This window comes from Nicotiana tabacum, chromosome 17 (genome assembly GCF_000715075.1).
Source record: "Nicotiana tabacum cultivar K326 chromosome 17, ASM71507v2, whole genome shotgun sequence".
Classification (NCBI taxonomy): domain Eukaryota; kingdom Viridiplantae; phylum Streptophyta; class Magnoliopsida; order Solanales; family Solanaceae; genus Nicotiana; species Nicotiana tabacum.
Window position 1 is genome coordinate 109,213,367 of NC_134096.1, and position 23,140 is coordinate 109,236,506.

General features: G+C 39.2%; 1 protein-coding gene across 1 annotated transcript; it reads left to right on the forward strand.

Moving 5' to 3' along the window:
* Window positions 1–16,876: 16,876 nt before the first annotated feature.
* On the forward strand, window positions 16,877–18,816 carry LOC107773140 (berberine bridge enzyme-like 22). The gene has a single exon (XM_016592585.2). The coding sequence runs from the start codon at window positions 16,990–16,992 to the stop codon at window positions 18,634–18,636; it is 1,647 nt and encodes a 548-aa protein (XP_016448071.2). The 5' UTR covers window positions 16,877–16,989; the 3' UTR covers window positions 18,637–18,816.
* Window positions 18,817–23,140: the final 4,324 nt, after the last annotated feature.

The window sequence follows — 23,140 nt, forward strand, 5'->3', positions numbered from 1 at the left end:
GAGAAAAAAACGTCCCCCAAGTCGTACTCGTTTTTCCCTCACTTGAGTTTTGTCCCATTTGGGCTTTCTCAAGGAGGTTTTAACTAGGCGGCGAAGCGAACGTTTCGAGTCAAAGTACACGAAAGTAGGGACACGGTTACTATTTCATTACTCGACCTCTCACTATTATCCAGATCGACTAATGAAGGGATTAGATAGACCGGGACTGGGACTGGAACGCCATCCAACACCCAAAAGTTTGTAAATTTCTCCAAGTATGTAACAAAAGCAACAATGTCAAGGCAATAAATTTTACACTTATCAGCACATCTTTCTCGCATTTAGGTTATGTTAGACCTCGCTCGAACTAACACCTACCGGCCCTCGGTCGCAACTTAAATGAAAGGTTATGTTCGACCTCACTTGAACTGACACCTACGGCCCTCGGCTACAACTTAAATGAAAGATTATGTTCGACCTCGCACGAACTAACACCTACCGGCCCTCGACTGCAACTTAAAGAAAAGGTTATGTTCGACCTTACTCGAACTAACACCTACCGGCCCTCGGCTGCAACTTAAAGGAAAGGTTATGTTCAACCTCGCTCGAACTAACACCTACCAGCCCTCGGCCATAACTTAAACGAAAGGTCATGTTCGACCTTGCTCGAACTAACACCTACCAGACTTCGGCCACAACTTAAATGAAAGGTTATGTTCGACCTTGCTCGAGCTCATACCTACCGGCCTTCGGCCATAACTTAATGAAAGGATATGTTCGATCCTACTCGAATAAACACCTATCAGCCCTCGGCCGTGATTTAACGAAAGGTAACGACCAAACAATTTGACACCCTTGATAAGTGGGGATTTTATCTGCTTATTAGCACCTTTTAGCTTTTGTTTTAGTCTGAAAGTATTGAATTGTGTTCCCGAAAATAATAAAATTGTGCAAATTGCAGGAATGCTGGAAGTTTGGTCTCCGGTGATGAAATCAGACTCAAAAAGGAGTGTTCCAAAGCACAAGGCAATAAAGGGCACAGAAGCACAAATGTGCGGTCCGCAGAAGGAATTTTGCGGCCGCAGAAGAAATTGTGGACCGCAGAATTTCATCTGCAGCTGCAAACCAAGAAGAAAAACCCAACAGGACTTTTAGCAATGTGCGGCCGAAGAACTAGGCCTAAGAATCAAAGATCAGAGAGTATGCAAAAAGACCAAGTCTAGGAGCCACTATGAAGTGCGGACCGCACAAGAATTGTGTGACCGCAGAAGATTACCTCGCGGCCACAATCCTAAAATGTGCGGCCACAGTCTAGAAATGTGTGGCCACAGAACTCACCTTCCTGCCAACTGAAGAAATATGCGGACCGCACATGGAATTCTGTGGCCGCAGAACCTCCCTAGGGGCATTTTTGTCCGCAATTTTTAGCCTTGTATAAATAGACGAGTTTCACAAAATTAGGTCAAGTTTGAACATACACAGCTATTGTAGCCGTTTTCTTTGCTATTTTAGGAAGTTTTAGCTTATTTGAGTATTTTAACATTAGATTTCATCATTTTAATCTTCCATTATGAGTTTAATTAGCTCTTTATGAGTAGCTAGATTTTTACTAGGGTTGTGACCCAACCCTAGTGTGTAAACCTTATGGGTGATTAATTTTATGCTTGTTTATGATTAGGCGTTGATTATTTAGCTTAGTTCATGCTTAGATTTTATAATTAATGATTGCAAATATTGATTCATGCCTATTTGACTTAGTCTCTACTTGAGAAAGAGGGACCTAGTCTAGACTAACTTAGCTAACAAGGAATTGGGTTAATTGAGAGATTGATTAACCTAATTAAAGGATTCAAACTATAAATAGTGAGAACCCAACTTGAGCTCTTATCAACTGTTTTGGTTGATACCCATTTGGACTTGAGAAGGTCAAATTGGGAAAAATCACTCTCTGACCGAGAGGTATTGAGTGGATAACATGGAGTTGAGAGCTATAATACACCCAAATCAACAAAATAGGTATAAACATCTTTATCCCATTAGGCAAACACCTAGGTGATGGTCATATCCCTAGGCCTTTAATCCAATTGGAAAAACCTCAAAAACATTTAACTATAATCTATTTTCTTTAGCTTGCATTCATTAGAGTAACAGTAGAAATAGAAAACAAAACCTTGTTGTATAAGTGCAATCTTAGATAACCCATTTGCTTGCTTCAAATATATACTCCTAACACCCCTTATAACTCCATGTGGAAATCGATCCCGACTCTTGTTGGATACTATTATTGCATATGACTGTATCATATCTCCTATAGAGGTGTGTTGTGGACATCATCAATTTTTGGCGCCGTTGTCGGGGAGTTAAAACAGTGTTAGATATATATTTGGATGTGTTTTTGGAATATCTTATTTTCCTTCCATGTTACTAACTTGTTTGAGAAATCGTAGGTACAACCATGTCAAACAATGAGCTCGAAAATTTACCTTTGGAAGATGTGGACGTCGAGGATGATCAAGTTAATGAGGTTCCTCTTGAACCTCAAGCCAATAGAAGAGGTCGAATGCCTCATGACAATGTCCCCGCTCCACCCCCACCATCACCACGAGCTGCTCCACACCGGATATTACCCAATGAAGGATATGCAAGTGCAATAATCCCTCCCCGTATTAGGGTAGGCAACTTTCAAATACCAATGTGATGCTCACTTTACTTGAGCAACGGGTTTTTTTTACCGGTGCTCCAACTCAAAATGCGTACAAACATTTGAAGGGATTTGTGGACACATGTTGGGGGAGTAAACAAACAAATGTCTCCGAAGATGCATTAAGGCTAACTCTTTTTCCCTTCTCTTTGTGGGGAAAAGCTTTAGATTGGTTGGAATGATTGCTAACCATTCCATTCACACTTGGGATGAGTTAGCAGAAATGTTTATTTCTAAGTTCTTCTCTCCGGGGCACATGGCTACAATTCGGGATGAGATTTTGGCATTCAAGCAAGAGCCAAATGAACCACTACACGAGATATGGGAATGCTATAGAACAATGGTTAAGGAATGTCCCAACAATGGTATGACGGAGAATATGATTCAACAAACTTTCTATCGTAGGATTAACATAACCAACCAATGTGTAGTGAATCAACTTGCTGGTGGGAACTTCATGACTACGCCTTATGCGGAGGCATGTGAAATTTTAAATGAGATTGCAGAAACGTTATCGGCTTGGCAATCCAGGGCCAATATTCCACAAGGTGACCCAAACATGATTCACCTTCACAAAGAATTGCAAGACTATGGGCAAGCCATTTCCGAGTTGACAACCACCATGACGCAACTAGCAAAGGCCCAACTAAATCAAGTGCAAAATCCTAAGCAAGTCAATGCCATGGAGAGAGTGAATATGATGGTGAACAAGAGGACGACTAAAGGCCCACAAGTGAAAAATAGAGTGGAGAATTATGTGCAACAAGATAGTGGTTTTGATCAAGATGATTCTTATAATGAACAAGAAGAGGAGGTGCAATATGTGAACAACTTTCAAGGGCAAAGAAATAACTTCCAAATCCCAAACCAACAACAATGGCGACATCAAAACAATCAAGGCAATTGGAATTCTAACAAACAAGGAAATTGGAGTGGTGGCAACAATCAAGGAAATTGGTTAACAATAACACTCAAGAAAATTGGAGTGGAAATAGTCAAGGAAATTGGGGGGGGGGGGGGGGATCAAGGAGGATGGAACAACAATCAAGGCAACTGGGGGTCGGGCTTTCAAAGGCCCTCGATGTATCAACAACCGAACAACCCGCCTCCTTCTCCTTAACATAGTTCAAGTTCTTCGAAACAACGAGATGGAGCATATTAGAAACAAGTTCAAGAAAATTATAGAAAAGAATGTCGATTCGGATGCCCAACTTGCCTCACACAACACATCAATCCGCAACTTAGAAGTTCAAATTAGGAAAATCTCTTAAGCTCTAAATTCTCTCCCAAAGGGGGCACTACCAAGTGAACACGGTAGTAAATCCAAAGGGTGAAAACAACACGGGGCATGCCATGGCCGTTATTACAAGAAGTGGAAGAGGTGGTAATGCACCCACCTCAAGTCAAAGGCAACTTGTGGATGATGGAAAAGTGGTGCAAGAAGAAGAGAGCCCGAGCAATGCGATGCTACCTAATGATGAAGTTCGGATTGATATTGATGATAGTGTGAAAGAGACTCAAGAGGAGGTAAACCCATCTAAGGATCATATTATTGGCATACCGGAGTCATTAGTGCAAAAGGCTAAGGCACCATTGCCTAAGCCTCCACCTCCATGCCCTCAAAGACTTGCTAAGCAAAAATGTGAAAACCAATTCAAGAAGTTTATTCAAATGATGAAGAATCTCTCAATCAATGTGCCATTAATTGAATCTTTAGAGCAAATGCCCGGTTATGCAAAGTTCATGAAGGATCTCATGACAAAGAAGCGGTCAATGAATTTTGAAACAATCAAAGTCAGTCATCAAGTGAGTGCAATTGTTCCTTCAATGGCTCCTAGGTTGGAAAAACTTGGTGCTTTCATGATTCCTTGTATAATTAGAAGTGCCGAGTTTGCTAAAGCTCTTTATGATCTAGGGGCAAGTATCAATTTGATGCCCTATTCGGTTTTCAAGACTTTGGGGATTGGGCAACCAAGACCCACCTCTATGAGATTGCAAATGGCCAATCGTACTATGAAGAGACCCTTGGGAGTGATTGAAGATGTCTTGGTTCGTGTTGATCATCAAGTGCGTGCAATTGTTCCTTCAATGGCTCTTAAGTTAGAAAAACTCGGTGCTTTCACGATTCCTTGTATAATTGGAAGTGCCGAGTTTGCTAAAGCTATTTATGATCTTGGGGCAAGTATCAATTTGATGCCCTATTCGATTTTCAAGACTTTGGGGATTAGGCAACCAAGACCCACTTCGATGAGATTGCAAATGGCAAATCGTACTATGAAGAGACCCTTGGGAGTGATTGAAGATGTCTTGGTTCGTGTTGATAAGTTCATTCTTCCAACGGATTTTGTCATTCTAGATTGTGAAGTTTATTATGAGGTGCCGATTATTCTTGGAAGACATTTCCTTTCTACGTGGAAAGATCTTTGTGATGTTGAAGCCGGAGAACTTAAATTCCAGGTTGGTGAAGAAAAAGTGGTTTTCCATGTAAGTAAGTCCATGCGAAAACCAAATAGCAATGAGGTATGCTCTTTTGTGGATTTGGTGACCGATGTTATTATTGATGACACAAGTGTTACAATCAATATTGGAGTCCGTCTTGCTTAACTTTTATGATGACGAGATGGATGGCTTTCATGAAATGTGTGAACTCATTGCAAGGAATGTGGTCGTGCAACTATGCACCCCGGAAATTATCTTTGGATCTTAAAAATATGACAACTCCTCCTACAAAGCCTTCTATTGAAGAGCCTCCCACCTTAGAGTTAAATACATTGCCTCCACATTCTCGGTATGAATTTCTTGGCCCTTGTTCTAATTTACCGGTTATTCTTTCCTCTTGTTTGACTAACATGCAGGTAGATTCTACATTGGCAGTGCTACACAAGAGGAAGAAGGCTATTGGGTGGACATTGGCGGATATTCAGGGGATAAGCCCTGCCTTTTGCATGCATAAGATCAAGTTGGAGGATGGCGCCAAACCATCTATTGAACATCAAAGGAGACTCAATGAGGCTATGCAATAAGTTGTCAATAAGGAGATTATCAAGTAGTTAGATGTCGGAGTTGTCTACCCCATCTCCGATAGTTCATGGACTTCTTCGGTTCAATGTGTCCCAAAGAGAGGGGAATGACGGTGGTCACCAATGACAAGAATGAGTTGATTCCTACAAGAATGGTGAACGGATTGATGGTGTGTATGGACTATCGCAATTTCAATAAAGTCACAAGGAAATATCACTTTCCACTTCCTTTCTTAGATCAAATGCTTGATAGATTGGCCGGTGGTGCTTTGTATTGATTTCTTGATGGGTATTCGGGATACAACTAAATTCTTATTGCTTCGGAAGATCAAGAGAAAACAACCTTTACATGTCCATATGGTACTTTCTCCTTCAAGCGGATGCCATTCGGTTTGTGCAATACACCGACGACTTTTCAAATGTGTATGATGGGTATCTTCACGGACATGGTGGAGTACTACCTTGAAGTTTTCATGGATGACTTCTAGGTGGTTGGAGATTCTTTTGATGATTGTCTTGCAAATTTAGATAAAGTGTTGGCTAGATGTGAAGAAACAAATTTGGTGCTTAATTGGGAGAAATGTCATTTCATGGTCGACGAAGGCATTGTCCTTGGCCACAAAATCTCAAAGAATGGAATTGAAGTTGAAAAGGAAAAGATTGAGGTGATTTCTAAACTTCCACATACAACTTCAGTGAAGGGTGTACAGAGCTTCTTAGGCCACGCAGGGTTTTACCGGCGTTTCATCAAAGATTTCACTAAGGTGGTGAACATGTTGTGCAAGCTTCTTGAGAAGGATGCTAAGTTCAAGTTCAATGATGCTTTCATGAGAGATTTTGAATTTTTGAAGTTCAAGCTGACAACTACTCCCATCATCACCGCTCCAAATTGGAGTGTCTCTTTTGAACTCATGTGTGATGTAAGTGACGTAGCGGTTGAGGCTATTTTGGGGCTATGAATAGTTCCCAGGTCAACTATACCATTACAAAGAAAGAGTTCATTGCCATTGTGTTTGCAATTGAGAAGTTTTGCCCGTACTTGATGGGTGCAAAAGTCATTGTCCACACGGATCATGCGGCGCTTCGGTATCCTATGAGCAAGAAGGACTCCAAATCTCGCTTGATGAGATGGGTGCTTTTGTTGCAAGAGTTTGATATTGACATCCAAGATAGAAAAGGGAATAAAAACCAAGTGGCGGACCACTTGTCTCGTTTGGAGGAGGAGGGGAGGCCGCATGATGGCCTTGAAATCAATGACTCCTTCCCTGATGAGCAACTCTTGGCTATTTCAATGACATAAGTGTCATGCTTCATGGATCTAGCAAATTTTCTTGTGTGTGGAATCATTCCGGATGAGTTCTCTTTGAACCAAAGGAAGAAACTCAAACCGGATTGTCAAGATTATTATTGGTATGAACCATACCTTTTCCAGATTTGTACGAATGGGGTGATTAAAAGATGTGTACCGGAAGAAGAGCAAGGTGAAATTCTTGGGGCTTGTCATTCTTCGCCATATGGTGGTCATCATGGTGGAGCAAGATCGGCGGCCAAAGTGCTTAGTTGCGGCTTTTATTGGCCCACTCTTTACAAGGATACAAGTGAGCTAGTGAAGAGATGTGATGAATGTCAATGGGCCGGTGGAATCTCAAAGAAGAATGAAATGCCTCTCACAACCATCTTGGAGATTGGTATTTTCGATGTGTGGGGTATTGAGTTCATGGGACCTTTTGTGAGTTCATGTGAAAACACCTACATCTTGGTCGCGGTTGATTATGTGTCTGAATGGGTTGAGGTCGTTGCTTTACCCAATAACGAGGCGAGAAGTGTGGTGGTTTTCTTGAAGAAGGATATTTTTACACGATTTGGTACTCTACGTGCTATTATAAGCGATGGGGGTCACATTTTTGCAACAAGGCTTTTGACACCTTGCTTAGCAAGTATGGTGTTACTCACAAAAACACGGCTCCTTATCACCCACAAGCTAGTGGGTAAGTGGAAGTTTCCAACCAGAAAATGAAGAGTATCTTGTCCAAAACGGTGAATGCTAATCGGACGGATTGGTCAAAGAAGCTTGATGATGCATTATGCGCTTATCGGACATCTTACAAAACACATATCGGGATGTCGCCATACCGGTTGGTTTTCGAAAAAGCTTGTCATCTTCCGGTAGAACTGGAGCACAAGGCCATGTGGGATCTAAAGAAGTTGAAACTTGACTCGGATGTAGCGGCCAACTTGAGGGTTGCACATTTGAATGAATTGGATGAGTTCCGGTACCATGCTTATACAAGTTCATCCTTGTACAAACAAAATATAAAATATCTTCATGAAAAATACATTTGGAACAAAGTGTTCAAGGTGGGCAATCTTGTATTGTCGTTTAACTCAAGGTTGAGGATCTTTCCCAAGAAGCTAAAGTCTAAATAAAGTGGTCCTTTTGAAATTGTGGGTGTGACATCTTTTGGTGCATTATCCTTGAAGAACAAAAATAATGAAGTATTTCGAGTCAATGGTCACCCGGTGAAGCACTATTTGGGAAAGGTTGGAGATAGACACGTCGTGGCGGTCATTCATTAAAATTAATGGTATTCTGCGTCGTGCCTCGACGTTAAATCAGGCGCTTCTTGGGAGGCAACCCATGTTTCTTATCCTTTTTTCTTTTGTAGTTAGGTGTTATTTTTGTGCTAACTTGATTTGAAGTGTGCTACAGGGTTGAGTGTGACTTACAGGAATTGTGGACAGAAATCTGGCTTAAGTGTTGCAAGAATTACAGACCGTAGTTGAATTCTGCGGACCGCACATTTATGGTTGTTGCAGCAAAAATGCAATGCGACCGCACACAAAACTGTGTGGACCGTAGATGAGAGGTTGAGTAAAGGTCACCAGGTAACAGAGTGCGGACCGTACATGAAATTGTGCGTCCGCACTCGCTCCTCTCTCCTTTAGCCATCCAACTCGTATAAATAGATGAACAAGGGCATGTATTACGTTTTTCACTCTCTGAGCATAGAAATAGTTCCCTCTTGAAATTTCTTGGTGCTTTCATCTGTCCACTCACACAACATAATTTATCAGTCACTCATTCATCTTATATGCTTCAATTTCTTGTTAATCTTTTTCGTTTAATTTGTAGAGTTTTAGTTATTTTTAGGCCATTTGTCATTAGAATTCAATTGTGTATCCGTGTGGGGGTAAATCTGTAATGGGTTAAATAATACATGCTCTATGGGGACTGGGTTAACATATTTTCATGCTTCTATGATGTTTCCATGTCAAATTGTGCACGAAATTGAAAAATCTAGAATGAAACAAATAAATTGTTCGTAATTTTTGAATTATACGGTCGTACCTGAATTTGTGCGGTCCGTAGAAAATGATTTTAGCGCAGCAATAGTGAAGAAGGGATCTGCGTCCGCAAGGTAAAATGTACGGACCGCAAAATTTCCATTGCGTCCACAGAAATGCACTTTTACTGTCATCAGAAAGTCCCTACTTTGAGACTCCAATGTGCGGCCACAAGTTTAATTGTGCGGACCGTAGAAAACGTGTTACGACCACACATCAACCAATTCTCTGTCATCAGAGAGTTGGCATTTTTTGGGTCTCAGAGGTGCGGCCACAAGCTGAATTGTGCAGACCGTAAGTCATCATCTACGGCCGCAAGAAAATTATGCGGACCGCAGATATGGTTTCCTGCAAGCATACTTTGACTGTGTACTCTCACTGTGTCTTCTGGTTTATAGCTTACTTGCATATCTCCTGTGTATGTCTGAACATTGAATTATAACTAACAATCACTTTTGGTTAATACAAATAATGATTCGATCTAGAGGACGCGGCGACACATCTAAAGGGAGAGGGGAACCTTCACGGGGTAGAGGCAAGAGTGGCTTACCCCTTGGCCAACAAAAAACTATTACAAAGAAAGCTACAGCCGACAAAGGGAAAGGTGTAGATCTCTCCGAGACGAGCTTATATGTCCCATCTAAGGAAGTATTAGAGGGCAACTCAGCCTCTGTTCAGGAGTAGTCAGCCGTACAATCAAGGCCGCAAGGGAGATACCAACTTAGGGATGAGCCGTCCTCATCTCATAGCACTTCCGAGGACTCGGAGAGTGCTAGTCAGGCTTCTGAGCCATCGGCTACACCTGTCCCTGAGGCACAAGATACACCAGTTCAGGATATCCCCGATGATGGCAGAGAGGGAGATGCTACAGCTGTCGGCCTTGAAAGGTCGAAGAAGAAAGAGGTATGGGAGGACCGATTTGTTAGCTTGGCTACCTTCACCAGCTTTCGTACATGGTGGCCAGTGAGGTCGCTAACTCTCTAGCGATAGTTTCTATTGAAAGATTTGGAGAGGTACAACCCAACAGTGCTGAAACAGTTCAGAGAGCGTAAGGGGTGGATGTGGTTCACTCAAAGTGTAGTGGACGCCAAAGAGTACCTGGCCCAGGAATTCTATGCAAATATGGCTCACATTAAAAAGGGGACAAAAGTGACTAAAGTACATAACTTAAAAGTGAGATTTGATCAACGTACACACAACACATACTTGGGCTTCGAAGATGTTGAGCCAAAGGAATATTTGGAGAAGTATACATTGGGAGACGCAGCCCGACCTTGGTTAGAGGAGATTCTAGCAGCACTAGGGCCACCACCTCCATGGATTGCCGTTGGGGTTCCTATCCACAGGAGCACTCTGAGTTTCGAGGCGAAGGGGTGGCAAACCTTCGTCTGCAGCAGACTGGACCCAAGCCGGAATGAGACTAACCTTCCGATTCATCGGGCAGTTCTGGTTGCTTCTATTATGGCCGGGTACCCGATCAATGTGGGTAGCTTAATATCGGCCAACATTTGAGTGATTGCTCGGCAAGATGACTTGTCTTACCCGTATCCCAACACTATTATAGAATATCTCACGGATGCAAGGGTAGAGCCGAGGTATTATGACATGAAGGTGAAGCCGAAGAACCCTTTTAATTGGTATTCATTGATGGATACGAATAATCCAAAAAAGAAAGTTCAGCCTCCTACCACCGCGAGTCAGTCTAATGAGCTAGCTATGGTAGCTGCCGGGGCAGTTGATATCCCATACATTTTTTCCGAACCTTACTCCAGTGCCACGGCTATGCCTCCGCCTTTCTCCACAGCCCCTACTGCAGCTCCCCCCTCGGCTTTGAAGTCAGTGCCTATGTTTACCGCTGATGAGCCAGCTATGGTAGTTGTCGAGGCAGTTGATGTCCCATCCACTTCGGCTAAACCTTCCTCCAGTGCTGCAGATATGCCTTCGCCTTCCTCCAAAACCCCTACTGTCCCTCCACAACTCCCACCTCGGCTTTGAAGCCAGTTCCTATGCCTACTTCCCCACTTTCTGCAGTGCGAGTCTCCCAGACATTGGCGAGTCTCAACAACTAGATGTAGACATCCACTACAAAGTTGTCTGACTTATCAGTACTGATGTAGTGCAGTCTTCTGTTCAGGCACCTCAGTTTTCCCTGACAGTTGAAGAGACATTGAAGAAGCTCCTAGAGAACCAGAACACTATTATGGCTACATGTCTACAGCACAGGTCAGTGATTGAAGAGCTAGGAAAAAAAGCAAAGAAGATGAGAAAGTCCCAGGCCAGTAAAAAGTCAGTGGACAAGCTCTGGAGACAGGTGACAAGGCTTGATACAGCCGGAGATCTCTCCTTTGACATGCTGCTTGACCCAGACCATTCTGTCCCAGATCCTACAGCACCGGCGGCACCAGCTGGCCAGTTTGAGGAGCCGGACCTTGCTGCCGACACTGCTGAGGCAGTGTATCATATGTTTGTCAACCCAGCCACACCTAGAGTTGAGGATGATGAAATTTAGTTGGCTGAGCCTGAGGTCGATGACACTTCTATGGACACAACGATGTCCAAGGAGGGAGTTTTCTTCACTTTTTCCCCTATTTTACTCTTCTTTTTGTTAAGCATTGGGGACAATGCTTATATTTATTCGAGGGGTGGAGTTTATTGATCATATTTGATACATTCTGAGACATTTGGCCTGTAATAACTTGATATTATTCTTTCTTTTCTTATTATGTATATATATTTTCTCTTTTTCTCTCATTATGTATATTCATTCTATCTTCAGTAGTTTTTGCTTATTAGCTTCTTTATTATTATTTCCTTATTAGTCTTTATTTGATTTAGTAGTTTCTTTGTTTGATGTAGTAGCTTCTTTGTTTGATTTAGTAGTTTCTTTTTATGTTTTAGTATATAATAAGCCTTTGATTTTCTTAATGTCACGGTTCTTTCCAAAGGTAGTTATTGTGTAAACCGAATGACTCGTCCCAATGATGGATGGTGTGACAGCCTTCTTAAGGGAATAAGTCAGTTCTTTTGTGTTTAGGTAATAATAGTAGTAGTAATGATTAAAATAATCTAATTAAGTCAGTGGTCGAAGCCCCCACGGTCCCGGAAGGAGCAGGACCAGACACCGTAATAGGAGGGATTGAGGCACGAGCAAAAATAGTCGCAGTCGAGGTTGGAGCGGAAGGCGAGGGCACAACAGCCTTTCTTTTTCGGAATGAGGGGGCGGGAGCTCTCAACCTCCTCGAAGGTCCCCTGGCTGAAGCTAGGAAAAAAACAGGGAAAGGGGAAGATCAGCAAAATAAACGAAAAGAAAAAAAACCACGACTCCGATAATAAAAGGGACTTACCAGCCGAAAGGAGAGCATGCCCAAACCTCTTGAAGAATCCCAGCCACTCACGCATCCCCACAATGTGAGGGAGGAGCCGACTAACCCAGTCGGAAATGTCTTCGACCAAAGGAGGAGGCGAGATCTTGGCTACACAAAAAAGAGAAAGGACCAGAAATCAAAACCCACAACCAATCGAGGGAGAAAAATCAAACACATACAAATGAGGAAACTAGGTACTTACAAGTACAATTCCAAACCTCAGGAAAACCGTCAACGTTGGCCACCACGTCTTCGGTTCTGACGAAGAAGTAGTTTAACCAAAATTGGCGGTTAGCTTTCTCATCCATCTTTACCACCAAATACTTGACTCCTCGGTGGCAAAGGTTCAATATCGCCACCCCACCCCCACCCCTATAAAAGCTAGGGGAGAATAAGTGTATTAAATGCCGAAGTGTGAGTTCGACCCCGACCAGCTCAGCAACATTGGTGAGCATCCTTATGAGCTTGTAAACATATGGCACGAGTTGGGCTGGGAAGATGCCATAATAACGGCAAAAATCCTCCACTAACGGAAGTAGAGGGAGAGTAAGGCCGACTTGGAAGGGGTAGGCGTAGAAGACGCAGTATCCAGGGTGATGGACCTGTACCATATCCCACCCAGCCGGGATTAACTCGAGGTGATCGGGGATGCTGAAATTAGCCCTAAGTTCTCCCAATTCCTTCTCCGTCATCACAGACCGAAAGGATCCAGGATCGGAGTCAAGAGATTTTGAGAAGTCAGACCTGGTGTCAGGATTGCAAGGAACTATCTCCTCCACCAAAGGGAAGCCTCCATCCTCGACGGTGGTAGGAGCATTCCCCTCATGAGGAGGGAGCACCATCGCTAAAGGGACCGCATCACTTTCCTCACTGGATTCGAAAGGTATGTTAGTCATGTTTTATCAGAAGAAAGAGAGGTATCAAGCAATGAATAATTGAAAACGATGAAAGCCCCTGGAACAGAGAGGGAAAGTGTCAAGTCAGAATGAAGAAAGAAAGATATATGGGGTTTCGAAGTAGAAAGCTTGAAACTTCAAAACCACATCTTAACATCTCTATTTATAAGAACTTGGGCACTAAAGCCGAAAACGGTTCATCATTACTGGCACCGTAACTGAAGCGGAAGATTCAATTAAGCGACACACGTGAAACAAAGCAACGTATCGGGAATGTGTGTCATAATGATGCATGACGTCATCCTAATTTGTGGACAGCCCCAACTCCAACAAACAGTCGAGAAAATTGAGGCATTTTGAAATAAGCTGCCCACGTAGGGCCACGTTTCCAGTTCGCTATGACCACCATGACCCGCACTGCTCGCTCAATTATTTTGACCATAACGAGCAAAATCCGCTCACCGGCCCTGCCTGGAGCCGGCCTCAATAAGCGGAGGACTAACTGTATGGGTCAAAATCTATCTTTAGAGTATTTAAGCCAAGATAATACTGAGGGAAGAGTTCTCAAGTCGTCGTTAGTCGAAATGACCCAAGAAGTAGCAAAGTCCATGGTCGAAGTGTCGAAGAGAGCCGTAGCCGAGATGTCAACAAAGATCGAGTTCGAGTATCGTTGATAAAGCCATAACGACTAGTTTTCAAGATAAAATATTAAAAGAGAATATTCTTGGGGATATTATCTGCATTTATACTATTAGGATTTCTTAGGAACATGTCCCATATAAATAGAAAAAAGAGACAATGACAGGGGCATGTGATATTCATTTGTAAAAAATACACTTTGACTAAAATATCTCTCTCTCTCTTGCTAAGATACAAGCACCATCTTTTCATTAAGATTCTTATTCATACTTTTCCATCAGATCCGAGAATAACTCGAATATTCAAGTATTTGTCAGTCATTCATCATTGTGGGGAGGAACATCCTCGTATTCCATCCTATATTGGGTGAATCATTCTTCCTATTTACCTAAATGTCATTTATTGTTATTTATTGTTATTGAATGCTACATTCTTGCTCTTGCGTTCTAGAACAATTATTTCATGTTGTTACTGATGTTCGGCTCACCCCTCTAATATTTATTGCTTCTTTGAAGATTTCACCTAAAGATATTATTATTAACTAAGATTAACCCTTGCTCACATAAATTAGATTTTTGGTCAAACAAAGATGTTGCATAATAACATGCTACTACTAGTACTCATTCGCCTTATAAGCAAATTTTCTCTCAGTTACAATTACCTATCTTCCATTTAACTAAATTCCAACACCTCTTTCAGTTACGATTGAATATATTTCTAAAATCAACATCATAATATTTTTGTTGGATTTTTTAGATTAAGTTGCAATAACATTATTATACATACATTCTTTGTGCCCATATACACTAAGGTAGTTAATAACCACAATTCCAATAATTACAAATTTCAGATCTTTACTATTATTAGTTAATCTCATGTCTGATTCCTTAGTCTCAATTCCAATTGTCAAGTACTATCTCCATACGTAGTTGTGCAAAAGAAGACACAACAATGTTTATACTTAAACGGAAAGTTTCCTTTTGACTACTAATTAATAACTACACTTTGAGATTAGATATATATAACATGCTAAATCCTAGGTTTGACCTATAGTTTCCTTTAAGAAGTGAATAACCATTCTTCCACGAAATTTTAAGTGAACTATTTAATGGACTAAAATATTGATATAATGTGTATTCCTTACAAGTAATATCTCATTGTTACAAAAGAAGTCTATATATTAGGGTGCTTGATGCACTTGAAGGCCGCTCAAAAGAAGTTAGGTTTCAAATATTTTACTGCAATTTCTTCTCTACAAGTTATCCAAAACTTGCAATGATCGTCAATCAGATATTATATTTGAATGATGAAAAAATAATAACTATTGAATAGAAAGAGAAGTAGTAATGCCAAATCTCTTAAATATTTTTCTACAATATCTGATAAGATAGCCAAACACTCCTAGTCTCCTATAAAGGTATAATGTAACAAGCCAACAAAAATAAGCTTGCACGTCTAATATCACAATCAAAACAAAATTTTGGTATAATGGAATGGTTGGTGATTCCTTTTACTGATAATATATCAAGAATCATATGGCCAATGAATATTTATACAACCCACTCAAACTTATTTGGAATTAAGGAGTTGATTTTCTTAAAACAAATAATTTCCTCTTTTATGATCTCACGTCTTTACTGTAATATGGTCATTATTTTGTCAAATGGAGTCCATCTCACATAAGTATAAGCATCTTTGCAAAGTGTAGATTTTGTTGGCAATATTCTTTGGGACCCAAAAATAATACATTGTGTATTGGACATCATTTGCACAAGTTGTATCTCTTCTTTTACACCTAAGAGGTCAAGACTTTTTTGCCTATAAAAGGGAAGGTCATTAGTTCATTTTAGATACACCAACAAGACTTGAGTCTTCATTTCTTGTTTCTTCCTTTCTTTCTTTATTAACAGTGTTTTGTATGAGAGTTAAGTGTTAGGAAGCACTTGTGTGAACCATTTCTTTGGAGTGATCTTGTGAGGTTATTCTCTTAGGGTATTTGGGATTAATTAGAGTGTTTACTCTAATTTTGTACTATCTTTTGTACTTTTATTCTTATAGTAAATTGCTCCTCTCCGCTTGTGGACGTAGGTCACTTTGACCGAACCACGTTAAATTTGTGTCTTCTTTATCTACTTTAATTGTCGTTGTTATCAACTTCAATTGTCTTTGTTATTGTCATTATACCGTTGTTTGACTATATTCCGCACTTCCCGAATTTCCGATCCTAACAGTTACCTCCCGATTCACGTATCCATTAGTATATACTTTTATCAGTTCTATTTTTCCCGATAACCATGAAAAACTTGTGCTGGACGAATTAAGCAAGATTCTTGACACGTTATTAACCCAAAAAGTAAACTTAAGAACCGAAGTAGCTATATACTACCGAAATGCTTGGAAATGGAATAACTAAGATAAAGACTTAATAGTTTTAAATAAATTATCACTATTACTATAAATTAATATATTATTCTCCCAAAATGAGACGTTACAATTTGTTTATAAAGCTTAGTTGTCTAGTAGATAATCTGCAAGTTATAAACTGGAAATACACGACTAATTATGTGAGAAAAATTCAAATATGACGTAGCTTCTTGCAAGTTGCCAGCCACTATTTAAAAATGTCAATAATAATTTCAATCCACATGAACATTTCAGCATTATGGGAACCATCGCAACTAGTAAAGTCCATTCACAAATTTATAAAGTCAAGTGGGAGAAATTTTCTTGCTCTCATATAATTAATTTTGGCATGCCAAAAGCATCTGTAAAAACAATACAAATTTTGCCAGCTGAAAACTCGGATTTTAAGTCTGTATTCATGTGCCTATAGTCAAAGTCAAGCTATTGAATAAATCTCTTTTTTTTCGTAAACTTTTGAATAAATCTAGATAAGTAGATTTACACTATAAAAAATTCTATAAATATGGATCATTCGAAAGGGTATAGTCATGAGCAAATTCATCTTCTTTCCCTTCATAGCATGATAGCTCATTCTTTCCCATTCTCGTTATAGAAAGTACATTCTAATCTCTCAAATTTGCATGATACCTCTTATGCTTCTTCTTTCATTCCAAAGAAAAGAAATGCGTAGCCTTCAAATTCTTTCTCTTTTACTCTTTTCATTCTTTTTGGCAAAATGTTACTCCCAAGAAGATTTTCTCCACTGTCTTTCCAAATACTCTAAAAACAATACCAAAAACATTTACACCCCAAACTCTCCAACTTATTCATCTATCCTAGAATACGCTCAAAAGAACCCCAGATGGTTGAATTCTTCACATCCCCTCTTAATTGTCTCCCCTAGGAAAGAATCAGAAATCAAGCCTGTTATTCTTTGTGGTAAAAAACTAGGCTTGCAAATTAAAATAAAAAGTGGTGGCCACGACTATGAAGGAATCTCCTTTAGGTCTAAAACCCCATTTGTCATGCTTGATTTAAGCAATCTTGATGATATCAAGATTGATTTAAAAGAAGAGACAGTTTGGGTACAAGCAGGAGCAACCCTTGGCCAACTTTACTATGCAATTGCCAAAAAAAGTAAAGTGCATGGTTTTGCAGGAGGTGTTTGTTTCAGTATTGGCACTGGAGGGATTATTAGTGGTGGAGGAATTGGTACTATGATGAGAAAATATGGTTTAGCAGCAGATAATGTTATCGACGCTCGTGTAATGGATGTCAATGGAAAAATCCTTGATAGAAAGAAAATGAAAGAAGATTTATTTTGGGCAATAAGAGGAGGTGGAGGAGCAAGTTTTGGTGTCATTCTTGCATGGAAACTCAAACTTGTTCGTGTTCCAGAGAAGGTTACTTCTTTCACAGTTTACAAGAGGCTAGAGGGTAACCAAAATCTCCTCCAAAAATGGGAAAAAATCGGACATCAATTACCTGATGATTTGCTCGTCAGAGTAGTTATACAAAATGATGGAGCAGGGAATGAGAAGTATGTTGAAATCTTTTTTCAAGCACTATATCTTGGACCAGTTGATGAGTTAATTCCATTGCTCAAAGAGAAGTTCCCTGAATTTGATTTGGAGAAAAAAGATTGTTTTCAAGAGCCTGTTGTGGACTGTAGTAACAGACCTTGCATTAAAAAAGAATGTCGTGAATCTTCATGGATTGGATCAGTCTTGTATTTCTATGGTAGGAGAACAAATGAGTCACTAGAAGTTTTGCTAGAAAAGAGTATTCCAATACAGAAGAATTATTTTAAAGCTACATCTGATTTTGTGAAGACTCCAGTTCCAGAAAAAGGTTGGAAAATGGTGGAAAAACTGTTCTTGGAAGAAGAAAGACCTCAGATGATAATGGAGCCATTAGGTGGAAAATTAGATGAAATTTCAGAATCTGAAATTCCATTCTCGCATAGAAAGGGCAATTTGTATAATATTCAGTATTTGGTCAACTGGGGTGATAATAGTGAGAGTGTATCAAGTCAGAAGATAGCATGGATGAGGAAACTCTACAAGAAAATGGGGCCATATGTTGCAAAATCTCCAAGAACTGCTTATCTGAATTACAGGGACCTTGATTTTGGAACAAACCAAGAGGACTACAGCTATTCCAAGGCCAAAATCTGGGGTGAAAAATACTTTAATGGCAACTTTGAGAGATTGGCCAAAATAAAGAGTAAGGTGGATCCCAGCAATTTTTTCAGAAATGAACAAAGTATTCCACCTTATCATACTTAATTAGTAGCTGATGAAGACTGGATTGCATGCAAGGGCAGAAAAAATAGTCCAAGTTGTTTGAAGTTTTTTTAAAGATTCCTTTTTTTTTTTTAATCTAATGCAATAATGTATCATTATGTCCACTTTATCACCGCTTAATCTACAATAAAATAAAACTTGAATGTTTATTGCATCCAAAAACGCTATAAAATCACCTTTTATTCTGAGAGTTACCCTTATTATGTTACTTTATACTATAATTATGAAGGGAACTCCAACCTGCGTGCTCGGTGGATTTTAAATCTAACATGCTCAATTGGTTTACAATTTTTTATCTTGGGTTTGGCTCTCCTTTCCCTCGTTTAGGTTTCCAGCATATATTTTTTTCGACTTTTTTATTACCAACTACTCGAACTTTACCCCTCTTTTTATTTTCATACTGTGAAATCCACATGATCAGAATGAGCTCTTATTGTATTTAAAAGTGTGGGCCAGATCAACCCAACCCGTTAGTTGGATAAAGTTAGACTAAAATGCTTTCAGTGATTCAGTCCATTTAAAATTGAAGTTTTTCGGCCCAGACCTAATCAGCCCACTGGCCTCAAGGAGTTGTGGCCCGTGAGGCCTAACATTAAAAATCTTCATTGGAAGTTCAGTTAACGACACGACAAAAAAGAAAAAAGAAAAAAAAAAAAGAAACCTATACTAAAGTAAACGAACACAAAAGAAATTGATTGTTTGTCCTTTGGAATAACCCTCGTTTCTGTTTGTGATTAGTGAAGATTAAGTAATAAGTAGATTTTTGTATACTAGCCGCACCCGAGTTTATTCATCCACTTTTTCTTTTAGAGGTTCAAAGACTAAATCAAACTTATAAACATGACATTTTGAAGTTAACAGACAGTCCGGTAGACAAAGCGTCAAGGGAAGGGCTGAATAATAAAACTGTGTGCTACATATTGTGAGTGGAAAAGTTGGAATGGACCATGTAATACTTGTGGACCTTGTAGTTTGTTTGGTTTGACTAACTGGCCAACTTGATTCATGGGCCAATAAATGGTGGCTGGCACATCAAATACATCTCAAACTAACAGGTTTAAAACAAACGCAGCTTCGAAAGGAAAACCAAGTGGCAGAGGAAGCTGACCACAAAGCTTTTCAGTTTGATTCTCACTAGCTATTTCTTTTCTCTTCCTTTTTCCTTTCCATGTGTAATTGAATAAAAAAAAATTAAAATAGGGGATAATGGAGATGGAGATGGCACGAAAATCACACTCAGTGTTTACATAAAGATTAATATGACATATATCTTCTAGATATATTTTTATCATTTAATTATTAATTAAATCTTCACCTGAATTTATTAATTAACTATGCGTCACAAAGTAATATGATTTAATGTAAATATTAAGTGTGGATGAATTATTTTTGAAATGACACCCCACCAAGAGACATCATTCCATATCAAATTAAATTATTTGCATTGAGAAATAATTTAATATTTGGTGTATTATGTAGAGAATGAAAGAAACATTTGAAATTAGGTTGGGACATTAAAAAACCATATATGTAGACAAAATTAGGAACATGATTATCCACATGGACCTAACCTTACACTAGAGCATGGAGGCTAGGCATTATTATTTCTTTGGGTGATATAAAGTTTGTTCTAGAAAATCATGGGCCTCAGCATTCCCCAGCCACAACCATAGATGCGTGGGTCATGCTTTCTATATGTTATCCTTGTTATAGATTTAACTGAATTTCCCTCTCTACCTCCTTCATGTCTCTCCTTATATATATTGGATAAGAATCACTAGCGAAACTAGAAAATTCAATAAGAGTGTTCAAAATCTGAACCTCATTTGCTAGTGAATTATGCAAGGGTGTTCAAAATCTATTTTTATTTATTTATAAATAACACGTAATATTTTACTCGGTACACGGTAGCCGCACATTACTTCGCCCCGGATAAGAATATAACCTTAATTAATATGCAGATAAGTCTCAATCTATAGATCAATTTATATGAAGCATGTGATAGCAGCAAGCCGCAGTTCCTTTTTCACATTTGTTCTTCTCTTTGTATGCGTGTATCGAATAAGTTAAACTGTAATTTTTTGTAAAAGAGTTAATAAGATTTCAGTAGCAAAAAACAATAACTCACATATGAAATCTTGCTCAGTCAAATAAATATATGGATTGAGTAACTAGTAACAGATGTAGTATATTGATAGTATCATCCCTTTGCTATATTGGCTTGACAAACAAAATATGTATAAAGGCAAACCTGTAAATGCTAAATCGATATTCTAAAAAAGCAACGGTTGTGTCATAAATGGCGATGTAGTAATTTCTCCCACGTTAATGTGGTGGTATAACAAAGCATCTACTCGTCAATTCATCAAAAGCTTATGATGTTCATTAACGTTTTATGAGTAAAAAAAAAAACTTTTATGGACGTTTTAGAAATACTCTACGACATTATTATTCTGTTTGGACCCCAAAGTTACATCATTGTCACTATGCTGGGCCATAACTCATCCTTGTCCGTCGAAAAAAGCAGGCAAACAAACCTATTTATGAATGCCATTTGGATTCGGTTTTCGTCTATTTTCTTTTTGGAAAGTTTACATTGCAGAAAATATATTTGGGGAAAAAGTTATTTGTTTGGATTAACTTTTCAGAAAATTATACTGTTATTTATTCTCTATAGTTCCATAACATTTTGGATAGATTTCCGAAACCCAAAGTTGCTAAGCATTCAATTTACAACACAGACTCGGTTAATTTCAACAAAGCTTTCACAAAGATTTTTTCAATCCAAGCAGGTTATGTTCTGCAGTTATTCACCTTTTTTTTTTTTGGAATTATAATTAATTTAGTTATTAGTCAAATAGTTTTGTGGGTCTTTAGAAACGTGTTTGTAGTTTTATGACTATCTCTTTTTTTTTTACACATAAGAGATTTACGTTTACATATAAAAGATCTAAAAAGGACATTTTCTTAATTTCAATATTGTGAATGATTGATAGGTTATATATACCTTGTTATGTTTTGATGATCTAACAAATTTAATGACAAGAACCAGATAAGGAACCTGATACACATCCTCAAGTATGTGACAACAAGACTTAAGCTGGAATTGTAAATCAACGCTTCAGGAGTCAAAGAATCAACAAGGGGAACATATGGACATTAGTTTCCCTAGTGATCGTACTAGTCAACTCTCCAACAACTGTAAAGTTGCTACCTGCACAGGCAATAGTGCGAAGTAATGCAGCAGTCAACTTCATTGGGAATGATCATGTACCATCCATGCTTGCATCATTCAAGTAATGTCACCAATGTTATATTAACATTAAACCAAAGACAAAACATTACTTGAACTTTTGAAGAATCCATCAAGCATTCTCTTAAGTGACCAATCAATCTAGCAAGCGATTCTCAAGAGCATCAAGAACAAAGAACAACATAACAACGGACTAGTTCCCTATATTGAGTAATTACATGTCCTTAGTTGTGTTGCACCTTTGTTAAAGTTTTATACTTGTAATTCCTACTTAGCTTAGTTAGAAGTATTGTGTAGGAAACCTTTGTAAATCATAAACCCTTGTGTTTGTGTCTTGGCTAGTTTTGTCCAGTTAGAAGTCTTTGTAATAGAGTTATTACAAAGTGGCTTGTAATAGAGTTGTTACAAGTTAGTGAGGGATTAAAAGGTTAATTCCTAGATTACAATAGGTTGTAATCTAAAGTTTGCTCAGTAGTGAAGTTGAAATCCTACAAGGGTAGGCCGTGATTTTTAATCCCGTGAGCTGGGAGTTTGCCACATAAAACTTCCTTGTGTCATTTACTTATTGCAGTGTGCGTGTGTTCTGTGGGAACTAATAGAGAACCTGGTTCTCTATATAGTTTGGTGGACCCTTAAATTCTATCAATTGGTATTAGAGCAGGTTCTTTCTATCAGGCTAACACCTAGAAAGGATCCTCATGGCTGCTCCACCAAACTTCGAAGAAGGTCAATCTACCTACAGGCCACAAAGATTCAATGGCCAATACTATGGATGGTGGAAGACTAGGATCCACGACTTCATCATGGCTGAAGACTCAGAGTTCTGGGATGTCATTTGCGATGGACCCTTCGTCCCCACAAAAACCAGTGGCGACCCAGCTGTAACAATCCCCAAAACAAGAAAGGAGTTCAATGATGCTGACCACAAGGCTATAGAAAAGAACTTTCATGCAAAGAAAATTCTTGTTCGTGGTATTGGTCCTGATGAATACAACAGGATATCAGCATGCCAATCTGCTAAGGAGATCTGGGAGGCTCTCCAAATAGCCCATGAGGGAACAACACAAGTTAAGCAATCAAAGATTAGCATGCTTACCACAGAATATGAGCTTTTCAGAATGAAAGATGATGAATCCATTCAGGACATGCAAACTCGGTTCACTTCTATCATCAAAGAGCTTCACTCTCTAGGAGAAATCATTCCAAGAAACAAACTCGTCAGGAAAATACTTA

Coding starts and splice junctions, on each gene's coding strand:
- LOC107773140 (XM_016592585.2), top strand. CDS start 16,990: ATGATACCTCTTATGCTTCTTCTTTCATTCCAAAGAAAAGAAATGCGT.